Source organism: Artemia sp. Qi Xiang Cuo, chromosome 18 (genome assembly GCF_049724085.1).
Source record: "Artemia sp. Qi Xiang Cuo chromosome 18, ASM4972408v1, whole genome shotgun sequence".
Lineage (NCBI taxonomy): Eukaryota > Metazoa > Arthropoda > Branchiopoda > Anostraca > Artemiidae > Artemia > Artemia sp. Qi Xiang Cuo.
Genome location: NC_142811.1, coordinates 47745776 through 47767187, shown reverse-complemented (window position 1 = coordinate 47767187; position 21412 = coordinate 47745776). Strand labels below are relative to the sequence as shown.

Sequence of the window (21412 nt, the reverse complement as noted above, 5' to 3'; positions counted from 1 at the left end):
AATCCGAGGGCTTACTAAGTTACTGGTAAACCTCCCTTACTGCGCAATTTAATACCTCGTGGTCTATAACCAACTACGCAATTAGGAGGACATAAAATGGCGCCACCAAAATTAAAGGAAAATTAATAATTATTACTAGGGGAAGGAAAATAATTAAGGGGCCAAAAGAAAAGAATCTGGGAAGGACATTTATCTGAACAAACTGGGACCAAGGGTTCCAACACATACATAAACAAACTTATTAACGATATTTTTTCCAAAAATCATAGGAAATGACCCCTGGCCTTTCCTTCATGCCCCCCCTCCTCCAAAAAAATGCATTAACGATATTTTATTTCAAAAATCATAGGAACTGCCCCCTTGCCCTCCCTCCAGGCCCATCCACCAACCACCCCCACCCCTCCGCCCCACACACCCCCAACAAAATATTAACGATATTTTATTCCATAAATCATGGAATCTGACCCCTGGCCCTTCCTCCATGGTCCGAACACCCCCTCCCACTACAAAGAAACAAACTTATTAACGAAATTTTATTCCAAAGACCTTGGGAATTTAGTTCAATTTTATCGATTCTTTCCTAAACTTTTCAAGACACCTATAGTTCTCACTACAAACAAGAGTTTGGCTAGTGCCCGTTTCCCTAACGGTAAAAGCATAAGGCATATTGCGTATTTGGCCTTTTACTAAATCGAAATATATTACCAATATTTTCTTTTGTACTTGTTACAATATTAAAAATAAAATGAAAATTGCGGTGAAACAAAATCTTGAGCTGATGAGCTTTCAGCAATTATATCATTATATATCAAACATTCAGTTTAATTTTATTAGTTCTTGCTAAGAATGTGAAAGACATATATAGTTTTATATTGGAATTTATTTTGGAACAAAAACTATTTTAGAATAGGGAATTTTGAAAAACTTCAATCTTTGGCAATCAAAAACGAACATAAAGTAATTTAAAAAAAAAACTCCGAAAAAGAACTTTTTCAAAGAAAAGTTTCACTGAACACGAAGTATATTACAAATATTTTCTTTTCCGGTTATTACAGCATTGAAAATGAAAATAAAAATTACAGTGAAATAAATTCGTGAACTGATGAGCTTTCAACAGTTAATATGTGAATCAAATATTCAGTGCCCTTTTTAATAGTCAAAAGGGATTAGAGGGCAACTAGTCCCCCCCCACGCCCATCATTCCAATCAAAATTTTCCATCCAATCAAAACACATCCAATCAAAATTTTGAGATAGGCATTTTGTTCAGTGTAGTTGATTTCCAGATAGCAAATATGTTTTCGAGGAGGACACTCCCCCACAACCCTTAGGGCAAGGGTTTTAAGTTATGCCATGGGGGCGTATAAGGTTTTTATAGAAGCCGTTTTCGTAGAAACTTCAAAACAGGCTCATTCGATTGGAAATTCAAAGGGCTAGTACCCTTTTTAATAGTTGAAAGGGATTGGAGGGCAACTAGCCCCCCCCCCCCGCCCATCATTCCCCCAAACACATTCAATCAAAATTTTGAGATAGCCATTTTATTCAGTGTAGTTGATTTTCAGATAGAAAATGTTTTTGAGGAGGACACTTCCCCACAACCCTCTGGACAAGGGTTTTAAGTTATGCCCTAGGGGAAAATTAGGTTCTTATAGAAGGCGTTGTCGTAGAAGCTTCAAAAAATGCTCATTCAATTGGAACTCAAATGGCTAGTGCCCTTTTTAATAGTCGAAAGTGATTGGAGGAAAACTAGCCCCCCCCCTCCCACGTCGATCATTTCCCCAAACACATCCAATCAAAATTTTGAGACAGCCATTTTTTTCAGCGTTGTTGATTTCCTCATAATAAATATGTTTTTGAGGAGGACACTTCCCCATATCCCTCAGGGCAAGGGTTTTAAGTTATGCCCTGGGGGCGTATAAGGTTTTTAAAGAAGGCGTTATCGTAGAAACTTCCAAAAAAGCTCATTCGATTTGGAAATTCAAAGGGCTAGTGCCCTTTTTAATAGTTGAAAGTCATTGGAGGGCAACTAGCCCCCCCCCCCTCTCACACCCATCATTCCCCCAAACACATCCAATAAAAATTTTGAGATAGCTATTTTGTTCAGCGTAGTTGATTTCCAGATAGAAAACATATTTTTGTGGAGGACACTCCCCCACAACCCTCAGGGCAAGGATTGTAAATGATGTCCTGGGGGCATATAAGGTTTATTGAAATTTTTGTCGTAGAAACTTGAAAAAGGGCTGATTCGATTGGAAATTCAAAGGGCTAGTGGCCTTTTTAATAGTCAAAAGTGATTTGAGGGCAACAAAACCCCCTCTCACGGCCATCTTTTCTTCAAACACATCCAATCAATATTTTAGATAGCCATTTTATTCAACGTAGTTGAAAGTTTTGGAAATTAGGTTTTTAAGGAAGACACCCCCCCCCACAGCTATCAGGGCAAGGATTGTAAGTTGCCCTGGGGGCATATAAGGTTTTTATTGAAAGCTTAGAAACTTCTAAAGGGCTTATTCGATTGGAAATTGAAAGGGCTAGTGCCTTTTTCAATAGTTGAAAGTGATTGGAAAGCGACTAACGCCCATCTCACGCCTACCATTTTCCCAAACACATCTAATCAAAGTTTTGATATATCCATTTTGTTCAACGTAGTTGAAAGTTCTTGAAATTAAGTCTTTTAGGATGATAACCACCTCAGAGCTCTCAGTGCAAGGGTTGTAAGTTATGCCCTGAGGGCATATCAAGTTTATATAGAAAGTTGTTCTAGAAATTTCAAAAAGGGCTGATTTGATTGGAAATTGAAATTGACCTTTTTAACCCCCCTCTTACGCCAACCATTTCCCCAAAAACATTCAATCAAAGTTTAGAGATAGCCATTTTGTTCAACGTAGTTGAAAGTTCTGGAAATTATGTATTTAAGGATGACAAACCCCCCAGAGCCCAAAGGGCAAAGGTTTTAATTTCTTCCCTGGGGCATATAAGGTTTTTATAGATAGAGTTGTCGTGAAACTTCAAAAGAGGCTTATTCAATTCGAAATTGAGAGGGCTAGTGCCCTTTGTAATAGTCGAAGGGGATTGGAGGGTAACTAACCTCCTTTCACGCCCACCACTCCTACAAGTACATCCAATCAAAATTTTCAAATACCCATTTTGTTCAACGTGGTAGAAATTTCTGAAAATTAGGTCTTTGAGAATGACAACCCCTCCCAGCACTCAGGGCACGGGTTGTAAGTTATGCCCTAGGGGCATGTAAGATTTTTATTGAAAGTTTTGTCATAGAAACTTCAAATGGGCTCATTTGATTTGAAATTGAAAGGGCTAGGGCCATTTTTAATAGTTGAAAATGATTGGAGAGCGACTACCGTCCCTCTTACGCCCTCCATTTTCCCAAACACATCCAATCAAAATTTTGAGATACCTATTTTGTTTAACGTAGTTGAAAGTTCTGAAAATTCGGTCTTAGAGGATGACAGCCACCCTATCAGACCTTATGGTAAGGGTTGTTATTTATGCCCTAGGGGCATATAAGGTGTTTATAGAGAGCGTTGTCGTTTCCAAAAGTGCCTTTTTGATTGGAAGTTGAAAGGCATAGTGCCCTTTTTAATAGTCGAAAGTAATTGGAAGGCTTTACATTTTTATAGCAAAGATCGATGTGGGTATAATGTATTATTATTTATTGTTGCTGTTGTTTAGACCAGGGCACTTCGTATCGAAGGAGTTGTCGTGGGAACTTCGAAAAGGGCTCATTTGATTGAAAATAGAAAGGGCTGATGCCCTTTTAATAGTCGAAAGTGATTGGAGGGCAACTATTCCCCCTTCCACTCCCACCCTCCTACGCCCACCCTCCCATTTGCACATTATGTTTAAAACTAAATGTTGCCTTAAGATTAAATCAAACTACACTGTGATAATGGTAATTCCCAATAAGGCATCTCAGCAGTATCTCAAGAACGACTGAGTGTATTATGTTCAAACTTTCGCGGCTACTTCTGCTCTTAAAATTTGACCAAATCAAAATAGCGTAATCCAAGCTATCAAAGAAGTTAAACAGATTTTTTTGCGAATGGTATCAAGTTTTTCATTTCAGGTCAACTAGAGGAGGTATGAAACTAAATTAAATAGTACTCTTTGTGTCCAGATTTTTAAAAGAGTGCATGTTGTTAAAAATTACTGAAATGTTTTCTCCAGCATACAAATAGCCGGCCAAACTATAAAGTCTTAAAAATGAAAAGATTTAAAGTATTTTTGTCTTTTTCCCTGAAAAGACTGTGTCAATATAAAACGAACAGAAATTAATTAAAAAAACTTTTTCCACAAAATAAGTTTTTCAAAGGGAAGTAAAGAACTTCATTAAACGAAAAATGAGCAAAAATAAAATAATCTACCAAGCGTGAACCTACCACAAATCAAAATCGATATATAAATGAAATCCAAAACGAACAAATATTACAATAAATAACCGAGTCAAACTCAACGAGCAGAAATTAAAATAAGTTGGGTGCAAAACCCCTATGCCTTCCCAAGGCCAGAACAAAATTTGCACTGTACTAAAAAAATACAAATGATTGTGCATTGTCAGTTTAACATACATATACTAATATATAGTAATCAAAATGTTAATATTATTTGATTTATTAAAGTTATAAAAGTAAAAACATTTATTTTTTTTCAGTAAAGTGCAAATTTTGTTCTGGCCTTGGGAAGGCATAGGGGTTTTGCACCCAACTTATGTTAAGACTTTTACAGTTAGGGAAGGGGGCAGTAGCCAAACTCTTGTCTGTAGGGATTTGTGTTCGTTTTGACCTTGATTTGCCTAATCAACATAATTTTTACGCGTTCTAAGATTCATCGATTCATTTATATTTCCACTTGTAGTTTGTATGCTTGCTATTATGGTTTATTTAATTTATGTTCGTTATGGGTTTCATTTATTCTTCAATAGCAAAAGATTTGTGTTGGTTTTAAGCTTGATATGCATATTCAATTTAAGGTTTACTCGTTTTAAGATTTATTTATTCATTTATATTAGTAACTGTTGTTCGTTTTTTTTGCTATGATTTTTTATTTAATTTCTGTTCGCTTTGGGTTTTATTTATTCTTTAATATTCATCTCTGGTCGTTTTCGGGAATTTTTTTTATTAATACAGTCAAAGGTTTAATTTTTTTTGTTGTTATTCTTGTTCTTCGATCTTTTCATGGACTAAGTGGCTATAGCTGTCATATATTGGACTTTCTTGGAGATAATATTCTTGGCCATCCTTTGATTACATACACAGTTTATGATTCCAGTTTGTTTGTTTAATATTTTTACGCCTTTGATTAGCTTTTACTTACAGGTACTGGAAGGACTACCATGTTCTCAATATCCATCCTGCAAAAAATTGACACAAGTCTTAAAGAGTGTCAAGCAATAGTTCTGGCACCGAATGGAGAACACGCACAGCAGACTCAAAAACTTTTATTATCTTTAGGTAAATTTATTAATATTTTATATTTTTCAATGGTTTTAAAACTATCTTAAATTGAATCATTAAATTCATGCTTATTAGTTATATATACAGCCATATCCAAATACTTGGAAAGATATAAAAGAGTTTGAAACTGCAAAATTTGGTTTTGGTTTTATGTTTCTTAAGTCATGAATATCATCCCATTTGAGTTTTTAAACCTTTGTATACTTCAATATAAATCTTTTTTCGGGGTCAATTAATTAATCCATGGTCTTACTTGCTTTAACGCAATATTATGATTATGATCACCGGATATTAAGAATGTTTTTTATAGGGTAGTGCTTAAGAAAAGAATAAAGCCTTAGTTAAACTGTGTTCAAGTTTTTTAATTATCATTGAGTTTAGTGTCACACTTGCCCTACAGAAGCAGGGGAGTTTTAACGGTTTGAACTCAGTTTCATAGATACGTCATCAACCGTAATTTATCTTCTCTTTTTTTCCCCGTTATTTCTGTGTTTTTTGTTGTAGTTTTTTGTTTTTTTTGTGATATTCAGCGTAAAAATTGGGAAACTGCTATTCAAATTTTTTCCTGTTTTGAAGAATTTGCCTTAAGTATTTCACTCTAGTTGTGTTCCAGATGTTTAAAATCATTTTTTTTTTTTTCTATTATCTTTAACTGTTCTTTACGAAATAGAACAGGAATTTGAATGTTCAATTAGAACAAAAAAAGACAAACTTCATATGAAATAGGGGTTTTCCTTTTTGTATCCTTGGTTTAATTAGTAAATCTAAGTAAAATTCCCGCTCACCAACTACTAAAAAAGTGAACTTACATTAGATACAAAAACTAAATTTTAGCCATTAAAAAATTAAAAACCTTTTTCCACAGTCGTAGTAGAAAAGCGTTACTAAACATTTTCTTACCATTTAAAAAATATTTAAATTTAATTTTTATGGATTATGAGCTTGAAATTAAAAAAAGGAAAAAAACGTATATGGTTTTACAGTTTTTTTAATTTGAATTTCGTTTTAAGCCTTTTTACATTCGAGGGTATAATTTCTTTCTTTTTCTCCTTCTTCAATCTTTTCATGGGTTACATGGATGTCGTATAGCGGACTTCCTTTGGAGGTCTTCAGCTAATCTAGTTTTTTTTAAGAGGTAATCCATGATCAGGGTATAAGATGTCTTTCTCGTCTTTGAGGTGAAGTTTTTGGGTAAAGAGCAGTTGTACATCTGGTTAAATCTTCAGATTTTGGATACTTCGCCTTGCTTTTTGTATGGTTGGGTCAGGTCACGTACAATCGAACATGATATGCTGGGTGTTTCCAAATACTAGGTTGCAGAATTCGCAGCCTGTGCAAATTGTCTGCTTCCAGTTGAACTGGTTATTCTTAAGAATTATGTTCATGGCCTTCATTAAGGTGTATTTTACTGTCCTCTCCCATTCTTAGAATGGGGATGTTAGACATTGGCTTTGATTTAAAGGGTGGTGGCTTCTTCATAGATCCAGAATAGTAGCAGGACAGTTGTCGTGAGGGGTTATTCAATTAGTGATTGGGCTGCCATCATATCCACTTCTCCATTGTCGCTTGTACCAACATTGCTGGGTTTGTATTGGAGTATTATGTCTACGTCCTTTTCCTCTATCTTTTGCAAAATTTTGTCAAATTTGTGCCTTTAGCTTGTCTGTGCAAAGCAAAGCAGATTTTGAACCAAAGAATAGGATAACTTTATTGCCAGAATCACGTATCCCACAGATTTTTCTGGGGACATACCCGATGGTACTGAGTTCTGTTGTTAGGACCGAATATCCATCTGGTAATCCTTCTCCTACTCGGAGTCTGTTTTGTGGTGCCAACGGTGCCAATAAAGCCTTTTGGTTTCTGATAGCTCCATCTATACAGACCTTTATAAGATTTTTCAACATTGTTTCCTTCTCAGCTCTAAGGAGATTGACTATTGGATGCTCAGGCTATTGTTTTTGTGACTTTCTATCAGGCGTAGGTTGATTTTCACTGCACTCATGATCCAGGGAGGACTAGGATAGAAATAGTTATTTTGTATATAGGTCTGTTGCCAATTCGGGACGGCTTTCTTGAAGTTTTTCCATGCACTGATATTGACTTTTTTTCAAAATGGTGTCATCGCAAGTTTGGGTTTGTAGATTGGGAGACGTGGTTCCATGCAATGTACTTAGGTAAAGTATCTCATCATCCGACATCTTGTATGTGTGTGGATTATTGAAAATCCAGTAATCTCTCACATTATTTTAGTGAGATAAGATAAGATATTTATTTCAAAAAATTCTTATCACAAGCCCCGAAGGGTTGAATTCGTATTTGGGAGTCATAAAACAAACAAAGAATCATAAAAAAAAGCACAACAATTAAAAACCTGACAAACAGTGACAAAAATAATAATATCAGAATGACAGGACCATTCATTAATCGAAAATATTAAGGTGCAAAATGTTAGAAAGTTAAAAAGGTAAAAACTTATAAAACTCAAAAAGGGAGTGAAATAAAATACATGTTAAAAAAGGTTTAAAAGATAACATATGAAAATAGGAGGGACCAAAAGAATCAAACGAACATATAACTGGGGTATGGGCCAGTACCGAATAATAAAAAAGGAAAAGTAGCGGTTTATTTGATCAGTAATGAAGGGGAATAAGGTTTTTTCATTACTGGAGGTAAAGCAACGGATGGGGGACAAGATAGGAACAGGTTCAGAAGTAGTACGTGGCAGGCGGTGTCTGGGTGGGGAGTGTCTTTTGGGGAAAATGTTTTCCGCGTGAGGGTTTATTTTTGCTTCTTTTTTTCCAAAAGGGAGGCACAAAAGGTCTAGCTTGACCTTTTTTAGAAGGAGCGAGTATGGTACCTTAGCTTCTTTGAAAATTATTCTCATGGCTCTTTCTTGAATGTATTTAATTTTTTCTTATTCATCACGGGTTATGCCAGGATGTCAAACTGGACAAGCATATTAAAGATGTGGGTGGACAAAGGAAGTATCAATCCTTAAAGAATGGGAGGGGGTGTTCAATTCCTTTAAGAGCTTAAGCTGAGAATTGGACGTATTAGCTCCATGGACAAAATCTTTAACGTGGATATCCCACTTTAAATTAGAAAAAAATTTGAACATATCCGGGGGGATAGGGTTGAGGAAAAGGGTTGAGGTTTTAAGGATGCATATTGGCATTATCATAGACTTAGAGGGGTTTAATCTCATGTCTAAATCCGCAGCGTCGTCTGCAATATCATTGAGGATGCTCATATGGTTGCTTGCTAAGTTTCTGTAGCAGGTTTCAACAACCTTTAGGTCGTCCACAAATTTTCATCTGTCAGAAAATTCCTTAGTTAGGCTATTAATCATAACTGAGAAAGGAGGGGACCTGGGAGAGCACCTTGGGGTACTCCATTGTGGACAGGGAGGGGACTGGAATAATGGTTCTGATATTTGATTACCTGTGATCTATTTGATAAAAAGGAGGCAACCAGTTTAACCAGGAAAGAATCAATATTGAAATCAGTTACAAGTTTCTCAACTAATGTATTGTGGTTTACAAAGTCAAATGCTTTTTGAAGGTCTATGGACATTAAATTAAGCCAACATTAGGTTTTTTGCGAATTTTCCCAATTGAGTCAATAAGAAAAATAAGGTAATGGGAAGTAGAAGTGGATTTGAGGTTCACGAATTGTCTCAGGTCAGTAAAAGGTAGATTTTTTCTTTTAGTCAATCTGCAAGGAATCCTTCGTACATTTTAGAGAATATAGGAGTGAGTGAAATAGGACAAATATCTTCAAAACTAGGTTTTCCGTCTTTCTTTTTCAAGGGGGGCTATGAAACCCTATTTCCATATTTACGGATAATGACCAGACTCATTAATCTCATTGAAAAGAACAGATAAGGGCTTTGAAAGGAATTCACTGAAACCACTAACTCATAAGAGAAAACGGGATGCCTGAAGGACAGACACTTGTTTTTCATAGTTTCTCAATTCTTCTTTCGATCTCAAACGGAGAGAAAAAAGGTTTCGATCTCAGACGGGGAAAAAGGTTGGGAGATCATCTGTTGGTAATTGAAAGACAATGTCGGAAGGCTCTGGACCGGAATCAATGAACCTGTTAAGATTATTAGCAGTAACCTAAGGGGATTCAGTTAGGTTGAAATTATGCTGGTCTAGACTCCTACCACACAGCTTTTTTACTTCGGAATAACAATTTTTTGGTTTATTCATAAAAAATTGTTCGACCTTATTCTTGCTGTAGGATCGAGCAGATTTACGTATATCCTTTTTAATTGCTTTTCTTAGTTTATTAGCTCCATCCAGTTTACTACTTCTGAAAAGATTCAATTTTTTCTAATAAGCGCTTTTATGGGTTTATTAATGAATGGTTTGGCACTGGAGCACTTTAAATCTTTTTTCTGGGAAAGAAATTAGATATTTATCATTTATTTTTTTGTGAATTGTTGTAATTTTTTTATCAAGATTATGCAAATTATAAATATCGGACAAATCTTCAATGCTCAGTTACGTCCCAAAAGAAAGAAAGCCAGCATTTTGAACAATTTTGTAAACATTCTTCATATTTGTAAGAATGACATTCAGAGAGGTGTTTTCCCTAGTGATTGGTATTTTAACTATTTGCTTAACTTTAAGCAAATAGTTTTATTTGCTTAACCAAAAAAAGTCCGGCATTTGGATACTTAGAGATAACGAAATCAGCGCTGGTCTGCAATCGTTGGATAAATTTACGTTATTACATGAATATTTCAGTCAGGTGAGTAACAGAAGACAGCTATTGCAATAACATTGTAAGGACGTGGGAGTACTTTAGATCATAAAGCTCGGAACTGGTCAATGATTGAAAAGATTGTGTCGTTTTAGTCCTTGTATTAATCCGTTTTAATCCTATGATTTCTAAGAGCCAGAATATAATTTGTACTTTACTGAAAAAATCACAATTAATTTACTGAAAAAAATGTGCACTGTCAGTTTAATATACATATGCTGATATTTATTCCTTAAAATCTTAATTATTTTTTTATTTCTTAAAGCTATAAAAGTGAAGACATTTAAAAGAATTTTTTTCCGTAAAGTACAAATTATATTCTGGCTCTTAGGAATCATAGGGTTTAGAACCCTACTCAGATAAATTTCTGCTCGTTTTGAGATTGGCTTATTTTAATTTCTGTTTGTTTTGGGTTTCATTTATTTATTAATACTGAGGTTTGTTATTAATACTGATGTTGAACAAGTAATAATACAAATGAATAAATAGATCTTAAAGCGATTAATGCTTAGATTGAATATGAAAATCAAGCTTGAAACAAACAAAAATCGCTACAAACAAGAGTTTGGGTTTGACCTCCTTCTCTCACTGTAAAAGTCTAAAACCTACTGCGTCATTGGTTCTTTACTGAAAACCAATTTTATGACAAATATTTCTTTTTGTGCTTAATATTGAAAATAAACATTCAAACGACAGTGGCATTTTAAACTAATGAGCATTCAGCTAATAATATCGTTATATATCAAATGTTAAGTTTAATTCAGAAGCTCTTTTTACAGTGGTTAATGACAAATGAAGTATCCCCACAAACAAGTGTTTGGATATTGCCTCCTTTCCTAACTGTATATAAAAAACCAAAAGCCTACTGCGTCATTGGCGCTTAACTGAAAACGAGTTATGTTACAAATATTTTCTTTACCAGTTCTTACAGCATTCAACAATTAATATCATTATACATCAAATATTCAATTTGATGTTGCTTATACTTTCCAAGACTGTTCAAGACGCATATAGTTTTTCAGTAAAGCGCCAATGACGCAGTAGGTTTTAGACTTTTACAGTGAGAGAAGGAGTTCATACCCAAGCTCTTGTTTGTAGGGATTTTTGTTCGTTTCAAGCTTGATTTGCATATTCAATTTAAATGTCGCTCGTTTAAAGATTTATTGATTCATCTTCATTAGAATCTATTGCACATTTGTTTGCACTGATTGTCTTTTTAATTTATGTTCGTTTTGAGTTTCATTTATGCTTAAATATGAAAATATTTTTTTTTCGTTTTAGGCGTGAATTTAATATTCAATCTAAGCATTAGCCTACTCGCTTAAATATCTATTTATTCACTTATATTATTACTTCTTGTGTGTTTTTGCTATGATTGTTTATTTAATTTCTGTTCGTTTGGGTTTCATTTATTCTTTAATAGTAATTTCTGGTTGTTTTGAGTTTCAATTTTAAAAGGTATTTGTATCTGCTGAGCTTAAGTTTAAAATGGCCTTTACTTTTCTTTGAAAAACTTATTTTTCGGAAAGTTTTTTTTACAATTAATTTTTGTTCGTTTTTGTTTGCAAATTAAATAAAAAAAACAAGTTTTTTTAAACTGAAAGTAAGGAGCGACATTAAAACTTAAAACGAACAGAAATTATTCTGTATATGAAAGAGACTGTCCCCTCCTCAACGCCTCGCTCTTTACGCTAAAGTTTTTTATTGTTTTAAAAAATAAAGTTGTGAGACAGAGTCAAACTTTAGCGTAAAGAGCGAGGCGTTGAGGAGGGAACAGTCTCTTTCATATACGGAATAATTTCTGTTCGTTTTAAGTTTTAATGTCGCTCCTTACTTTCAGTTTAAAAAAACTTGTTTTTTTTTATTTAATTTTTGAACGTTTTTGAATAAATGCAGGTTTTGATCTTGGCTCACCGTACATGAATAATTAAAACAAAATTTTCATATTAATTTACTTTTATTAAGTTAAATGGCTTTCTCGAAACTTGTTTAATTTTATTTACGAACGTTTTTATTAGTAATAAATATACGTAACTTACGAATTAACTTACGTAACGAACTTCTATGTTCATATATTTTTAATACATTTATTAGGGGGGTTCGCCCCCTAGTCAATACCTTGCTCTTTAAGCGAAAGTTCAAATTTTGTTCCAATTCTTTAGAAATGACCGCTTAATCACACAGGCTGTTAATTAGAATAAATAGTTCTTATGAAAGTACTAAAAAATCTTTGGCTTAAAGAGCAAGGCATTGACTACGGGGTGAACCCAATCATATATGTAATATTTTCTGTTCGTTTAAAGTTTCGACGTTGCTGCTGTTGCAGTTGAAATACTTGTTTTTTTATATTAAATTTATGATCTTTTTTTAAATAATGCTGGGAAGTCCGGCGTCCCCTTCATAGCAATGTCCCTTCCCCCATGAAAACTTCCTTCATGTAAAGATCCTCCCCCATACCCCCTTCCCCCCCCCCCACTACCAGGAAAAATCTCCCCTGAAAAAGTCTGTGTACTTCCCAATAACCAATACTGTATGTTAACATTGGGTAAAGTTCATAACTTTAAGCCCTCCCCCCGAGAACTTGGGGGATTAAGTAATCCTAAAAAACATACTTATTATATATTCGAACATGCTCAACGAAACGGCTATCTCAAAATTTTGATCGGGTGACTTTGGTAAAAAAAATTAACATGGGAGGGGTCATACTTGCCCTCCATTTTTTTGGTCAATTAAATATGGTAATCTAAATTTCAAGGCCATTTCCAATTACACCTCCAACTATATCATATGAAAATGTTGGTTATACTAACGACCCTGGGAAAAAAAAAAAAAAAACAAAACCAAAAACAACTACCACGCCCCAAATTATTTGTATACCATCAAAAAATGCAAAATTCCACATTTCTGTTTAAGTGAGCTTGAAATTTCTCGCATAGGCTTCTCTAATATGCGGACTTTGATGGTATGATTTTAATGAAGGCGATATGACTTTTAGGGGGTCTTTCCCCCTGGTTTCGAAACTCAGCCAAATTTTCTCAGGCGCCTAACTTTTGATGGGTAGGATTAAACTTGATGAAATTTATATATTTGAAATCAGCATTAAAATGTAATTCTTTTGATGTATCTATTTGTATCAAAATACCATTTTCTAGAGTTTCGGTTACCATTGAGCCGGGTCGCTCCTTACTTACAGTTCGTTACCACGAACTGTTTGAAAAAATTCAAGTTTTTAAAAATTCCTTATTTCAAAACCAAACTTTAAAATAATAATCAAATATTCATCGAAGTATCAAAACTGGTATCAAAGTAACAATATCAAAATGAAAAAATGGGTTTGTGTCAACCTCGGAGTTTTATTATCTGATGTTTGAACTATTTTTAACAAAATTGTTATCTCAAAAATTTTTATCAGATGGGTTTTGGGGAAAAGGGTGTGTGGGGACTAATTAAGCTTCGGTCTCTTTTGACTCGTGAAAAGTGAACTAGAACTTTCTATTTTCAATCAAATGAGCCCTCTCTGAAGTTTATTCGAGTATCCCTTCTATAAGAACCATATATATCCCCAGAGTATAACTCACAACGCCTGTCCCTGGGCCCTAGAGCGTTGTGTCGACCCTGGAGTTTTAATATCTGATGGTTGAACTATTTTTCACAAAATGGTCACCTCAAATTTTTATCGGATGGGTTTATTCATCCGATACACCCAAAGGTGTGGAGGGCAGGAGGGGCTCGTTGCCCTCCGATCTTTTCTCACTCTGAGAAAATGAACTACAACTTTTAATTTCCATTTAAATTAACCCTCTCTGAAGTTTATACGAGCATCCCCTTCATAAGAACCACATACGGCCCCGGGACATAGCTTACACGGCCTGCCCCCCGGGCCCTGGGGGGGATGCGTCGACACAGGAGTTTTTATTATCTGACCTTTGAACTATTTTGAAAAAATGGCTCTCTCAAAATTCTTTTCGGATGGGTTTGAGGAAAATAGGGCGTAGAGAGGGGGGCTAGTTGCCTTTCGATCTCTTTTGGCTCTTAAAAAGTGAACGAGAACTTTCAATTTCCAATCATATGAGCCCTCCGAAGTTTAAACGAGCGTACCTTCCATAAGAACCATATATGCCCCCAGAGCAATACTTATAACGTCTTTCCTGGGCCCGGGGGGGGGGTCGACATAGGAGTTTTTCTTATCTGACCTTTGAACTATTGTTGACGAAATGACCATACGTAAAGGAGTTTTTGTTATATGATCTTTGAACTATTTTTAACAAAATCGCTATCTCAAATTTTTGATCAAATGCATTTGGGAAAAAAACGTTTGGGGGACCATTTGCCCTCCGATCAATTTCGACTGTTAAAAAGGGCGCAAGAGCTTTCGACTTTCAATTGAATGAGCCCCTTTGAAGTTTATGCAACGACCCCTTCTATATGAAGTGCCTTTGGGAAAATAATAAATGGAGTATGGGGGGAGGCTAGCTGCCCTCCAATCACCTCTGACTCTTAAAAAGTGAATTACAACTTTCAATTTCCAATCAAATGAGCCCTCTAGGAAATTTATACGAGCATCCCTTTCATAACAACTATATATGCCCCCAGGGCATAACTTACAACGTCTACCCCCGGGCCCTGGGGGGCTGTGTCGAAACCGGAGTTTTTTGTTATCAGAACTTTGATCCATTTTTAACTAAATATCCATCTCAAAATTTTTATCTGATGCATTTAGGGCGTGGAGGGGTGGGAGGGCTAGTTGCCCTCCGATCTCTTTTGACTCTTAAGTAGTGAACAAGAACTTTCAATTTCCAATCAAATGAGCCCTCTCCGAAGTTTATAAGAGCATCCCTTCCATAAGAACTATATATGCCCCTAGAGCATTACTTATAACGCCTGCCTCCGGCCCTGGCGGGTTCCGTCGACACAGGAATTTTTCTTATCTGACCTTTGAACTATTTTTAATCAAATGGCTATTGCAAAAAATTTATCGGATGGACTTGGGTAAAAAAGGGTGTGTGGGGGGGGGGGGGCTATTTGCCCTCGGATATCTTTTTACTCTTAAAAATTGAACTAGAACTTTCAATTTCCAATCAAATGAGCCCCCTCTGAAGTTTATGCGAGCATCCCTTTCATAAAAACCATATACGACCCCAGGACCAAACTTACAATGCCTATCCCCCGGGCCCTGGGGGGAGTTTTTTATTATCTAATTTTTGAACAATTTCCGAAAAACTGGCTATCTCAAAATTTGTAGTGAAGGAGTTTGGGGAAAAAAGAGCGTGGGGGGGCTAGATGGGCTTAACTCTCTTTACTCTTAAAAAATGAACTACAACTTTCAATTTCCAATCAAAGGAGCCCTCTATGAAGTTTATACGAGCATCCCTTTCATAAGAACCATACATGCCCTTAGGGCATAACTTAGAAAGCCTTCCCCTTGGCCCTGGGGGGTTGTATTGACACCGAATTTTTTCTTATCAGACCTTTGAACTATTATTAACAAAATGTCTATTTCAGAATTTTCATCAGAGGGGTTTAGAAAAAGAAGGCGTGAGCTGCCCTCAGATCTCTTTTGACTATTAAAAAGTGAGCTCAAACTTCCAATTTCGAATCAAATGAGCCCTTTCTGAAGTTTATACGAGCATACCTTTCGTACGATCCATATATGCCCCAGGGCATAACTTACAACGCCTGCCCCCAGGCCCTGTAAGGTTGTGATGACACCTAAGTTTTGTTATGTGACTTTTGAACGATTTTTAACTTAATGGATATCTCACAATTTTTATTGGATGCATTTGGGGAAAAGTGGGCGTGGGAGGGGGGGCTAGTTGCCCTCCAATCTCTTTTAATTCTATAAAACTGAACTAGAACCTTCAATTTCCAATCAAATGAGCCATCTCAGAAGTTTTTACGAGAATCCCTTCAAAAAGAACCATTTAGTCCCCCAGGGCATAACTCACAACACCTGCCCTCGGGCCCTGGGGGCTGTGTCGACCCCGGAGTTTTCGTTATATGGTCTTTGAACTATTTTTAAGAAAAAGCTATCTCAAAGTTGTTATCGGATGGGTTTGAGGAAAAAGGGGCGTAGAGGAGGGGGGGATAGGTGCCCTCCGATCTCTTTTGGCTCTTAAAAAGTGAACTAGAACTTTCAATTTCCAATCAAATGAGTCCTCTTTGAAGTTAATACGAGCATCCCTTCCATAAGAATGCCCCCGAGCCCTGGGGGGTTGTGTTGACACCGGAATTTTTGTTATATGATCTTTGAACTATTTTGAACAAAATAGCTATCTTAAAATTTTTATTGGAACCATTTGGGAAAAAGAGGTTTGGGGGGGGGGAAGCTGGCTACCCTCCAATATCTTTTGACGCTTAAAAAGTGAGCTCAAACTTTCAATTTCCAATCAAATGAGCCCTCTCTGAAGTTTATATGAGTATTCCTGCCATAAGAACCATATATGCCCTAAGGCATAACTTGCCCCTGAAGATTGCGGGGGGGAGTGTCCTGCTCAAACATATAATTTCCAGAACTTTCAACTACGTTGAACAAAATGTCTGTATCAAAATTTTGATTGGATGTGTTTGGGGAAATGGAGGGTTCGCAAGGGGTGGGGGCTTCCTTATAATCACTTTCGACACTCACAAAGGTAGCTATCCATTTAAATTTACATGCGAATTTGTCCTTTCGATAGTTTATACTACAACGCTTTCTCTACAAAACCTTATAACCACCCAAGGTATAACTTACACCCCTTCCCCTGATGGCTGTGGGGGGGGGGGTTGGAATCCACAACTACCCAAGTTACATAAATGAAAAATACGTTGAATAAAATGGATATCTCAAAATTTTTATTGGATGTTTTTGGGGAAATGGGTGGCGTGAGAGGGGGATGTTAATTGCCCTCCAGTCACTTTCAACCATAAAAAATTGCACTCGCCCTTTCAATTTCAAATCGAACGAGCCCTTTTAGAAGTTTCTATGACAACGCCTTATATAAAAACCTTATATGCCCCCAAGAAACAACTTACAACCCTTGCCCTGAGGGCTGTGGGGGACTGTCGCCCTCAAAAATATATTTTCTATCTGAAACTTAACTACGCTGAACAGAATAGCTTTCTAAAAATCTTGATTGGATATGTTTCGGGAACTGATGGGCGTGGAATGGGTGTTAGTTGCCTATCAATCACTTTCGACTATTAAAAAGGGCACAAGCCACTCCAATTTCCAATTGAATGAGCCCTTTTTGAAGTTTTTGCGACAACTTCTTCGATACGAAGGGCCCTGCTCTAAAGAAAAAAAAATAATAAATAATACATTGTGCCAGCATCGTTCTTATATGGCTCCCCGGCATAACTTAAAACCCTTGCCCTGAGGGTTGTGGGGGTGTTTCCTTTTCAAAAATATATTTTCTATTTTGAAATCAAATACGCTGAACAAAATGGCTATCTCAAAATTTTGATGGGAGGTGTTTGGAGGAATGATGGCGGGGGGGGGGGGCTAGTTACCCTCCAATCACTTTTGACCCTTAAAAAGGGCACTAGAACTATTTATTTCCATTCGAATGAGCCCCTTTTGAAGTTTCTTTGACGACCCCTTCCATATCAAGTGCCTCTGGGAAAAAAATAAATAAATAATAATAATAAAACATTGGAGCCGTATGGCCTTTACTATAGGCAATGCTATAGCGTTGCCTCTGATCCATGCGATGAGATCGTGTGTAATTTCTCCTTTTGAAACTTTACTAATTAGTATAAGAGCGCTGAGAAGGATGATGAATAACTTAGGGCTTATGCGTGTTCCATGTGAGAGTCCCATTTTCAGTTTCTTTTGTTTGATAAATTTTTCATTTATCTACACTACCATGAGTCCCTTGAGCAGGTAGTTGAACAAGTTCCATGAAATCGTCAATAAAGCCCATTTGACTCATTATCTTGCACAGATTTTCTTAGTTGCACAGTATAGGCTCCTTCATAATCAACAACTAATGCTAGAAAAGCTTTCCCCTCTACCTGAATTTATCACTCTGCTTTTTCCAGTGCCAAGCGTGAATCCACTGCACTTCTGCCTTTTCTAAACCCTGATGGTGAAGCTGCTGGGGGGCTGGGCTCTTACTAGTTGTACAAATACTACATATGCCTCCAGTTTTATATGGGATGCAGCAACCTTCTTTGTGTCTTTGTTAATTGCTTTGAAGATGGCTTTCCTCATGAGTACTGCCTTGTTTCACTTTGGAGATTGCTTTCCTCATGAGTGTTCCCTTGTTTTGTGTTGTGCGGTGGTTAACGTTGATCCTGTGGTTTAGTCAAACAATATCTACAGCTGCTGCACAGTTTCGACATCTACAGCTTCTGCACACTTTCCTGAATCTCCTCTACCTTTTAGTTGCTGTCTTTACTTGTGAGTTGAGCCATTGACTGTTTTCTATCAAAGGAAATTCTCACTAACTGAAGTTTGTTGCGGTTTTTGTTGTAGTTCATTTATTTGGCTTGTTCGTAGGTTTGTTCACTGACTTGCTGGCATGATTTGCCCCTTTTCTGTTGAGTTTCACTGTTTGCTTTCATTCCTTGGAGTTGGTGAAATCTTTACTAATACAAGCGCAAATGATAGGTTCATTGTGGCTGCTCTTGAACTTTGTTAGATAGAAATCTACTTTTCAAGTGTGGAGTCTCCATAGCATTTGCAGTTGCGGCAGAAAAGATTTTTGATCGTACATACGTCTGAGATGTGGTCATCTTTCCGATACTTTACAAGTGATGGTTTTTATTGTTGAGAGGTCTTGGCATTGTGATTAAGCAGTTGTAATTTGTTGCAGAGCATTGGCTTTGGCCCGCACTCTTTGTAGTTTGTTCTAAGTCCATGCAAGCTAATGGTTGTTGTTATCTCTTTACTGGTGGAGATAAGAATTAATTTACACTCTTCTAGGGTGCCATCATCTCTCGTCGTCTTTAGTCTCACTACTTCCATAGGCTGTACAAGAAGGTTGTCGGAGTCAAATAATTCATTGGTAATTTTTTTCAATTAAGATTGGGCGGTCAATCCAAACAGGACGTACTTTGTGGATACATGTTGCTGCAAAAGTTGAGCATGGTAAAAGAATTTTATCAAAATTTTAACAAACAACTGAGCAGCAACTTTTTTATGAAAATAAATCTTTTCTTTTTTGTAAAGTGCACCTCAAGTTAGGCTTTTACCTGGGTATATACTGCCTTTCCCATAGTAATTTGTCCTTCTTCTCTTATTGATGATCCATTTCTCATTCTCAGCTCAACTATCTACTATTCAAGTTGGCTTCTTCTAGGGATTAAATAAAAGAAATAAGTTTTTTTAACTGAAAGTAAGGAGCGACATTAAAACTTAAAACGAATAGAAATTATTCCGTATATGATAGGGGCTGTCCCCTCCTCAACGCCTCGCTCTTTACGCTAAAGTTTTTTATTGTTTAAAAAAAATAGAGTTTTGAGGAAGTCAAACTTTAGCGCAAAGAACTAGGCGTTGAGGAAGGGACAGTCTCTTTCATATACGGAATAATTTCTGTTCGTTTTAAGTTTTAATGTCGCTCCTCACTTTCAGTTAAAAAAAAAACTGGTTTTTTAAATTTAGTTTTTGAACGTTTTTGAATAAATGCAGGTTTTGATCTTGGCTCACAGTACATGAATAATTAAAAAAAAAATTCATATTAATTTACTTTTATTTGGTTAAATGGCTTTCTCGAAACTTGTTTCATTTATTTACGAACGTTTTTATTTGTAATAAATATACGTAACTTACTAATTAACTTACGTAACAAACTTCTATATTCATATATTTTTAATACATACATTGGGGGGTTCGCCCCCTAGTCAATACCTTGCTCTTTAAGCGAAAGTTCAAATTTTGTTCCAATTCTTTAAAAATGACCGCTTAATCACAAAGGCCGCTAATTAGAATAAATAGCTCTTATGAAAGTACTAAAAAATCTCTGGCTTAAAGAGTGAGGTATTGACTAGGAAAATGGCTATCTCAAAATTTTGATCAGGTGACTTTGGGAAAACAATGAGCGTGGGAGGGGGCCTAGTTGCCCTCCATTTTTTTGTCACTTAAAAAGGGCACTAGAACTTTTAATTTCCATTCCAATGAGCTCTCCCACGATATTCTAGGACCACTGGGTCGATACGATAACCCCTGGGGCAAAAAAAATTAAATAAACACGCACCCGTGATCTTTCTTCTGGCAAAAAATACAAAATTCCACATTTTTGTAGATAGGACCTTGAAACTTCTACAGTAGAGTTCTCTGACACGCGGAATATGATGGTGTGATTTCCATTCAGGTGCTATAACTTTTAGGGGGTCTTTCCCCCTTTTTTCGAAAATCAGCCATTCTGATGGATTAAAGTTGATGAAACTTATATATTTGAAATCAGAAATCAAATCCAATCCTTTTGATGCATCTATTTGTATCGAACTACCATTTTTTAGAGTTTCAGTTCCCATTGAGCTGGGTCCTAATAAGCAATGCTAGACGTTATCAGTTAATAAAACTTGGAATCTCTTGCCCTTCTTTAAGGAACTTTAATGATTTGAGTAATCCCAAAAGGCATAGTGTAGATCTTGTCAACCGTGCTGGACAATTTGGTTATCTCAAAATTTTGATCAGATGAGTTTGGGGAAAAAATGAGCGTGTGAGGGGGCCTAGTTGCCCTCCATTTTTTTGTTCACTTAAAAAAGGCACTAGAACTTTTAATTTCCGCTCCAATGAGCCCTACTACGATATTTTAGGACCACTGGGCCAATACTATCACCCCTGGGAAAAAAAAAACAACAAATACACACGCATCCGTGATCTTTCTTCTGGCAAAAAATGCAAAAGTCCCCATTTTTGTAGATAGGGGCTTGAAACCTCCGCAACAGGGTTATCTGATACGCTGAATATGATTGTGTGATTTTCATTAAGGTTCTATAACTTTTAGGGTGTCTTTCCCCCTTTTTTCGGAAATCAGCCAAATTTTCTCAGGCGCGTAACTTTTGATATGTAAAATTAAACTAGATGAAACTTATATATTTGAATTCAAAATTAAAATCTGATTCTTTTGATGAAACTATTGGTATCAAAATTCCGTTTTTTAGAGTTTCGGTTACCATTGAGCCGGGTCGCTCCTTACTTACAGTTCGTTACCACGAACTGTTTGATACTCTGTTTCCGAAGCAATC

The 21412-nt window shown here is 36.2% G+C and overlaps 1 protein-coding gene across 1 annotated transcript in view; it reads left to right on the top strand.

Moving 5' to 3' along the window:
• Positions 1 to 21412, top strand: part of LOC148941581 (uncharacterized) — a 194480-nt gene that overhangs the window by 136961 nt on the left and 36107 nt on the right. Inside the window, exon 9 of the mRNA XM_089104205.1 lies at positions 5333 to 5467. Coding sequence (XP_088960331.1) covers positions 5333 to 5467 — 135 coding nt within the window. The remainder of the gene's footprint in view (positions 1 to 5332; positions 5468 to 21412) is intronic.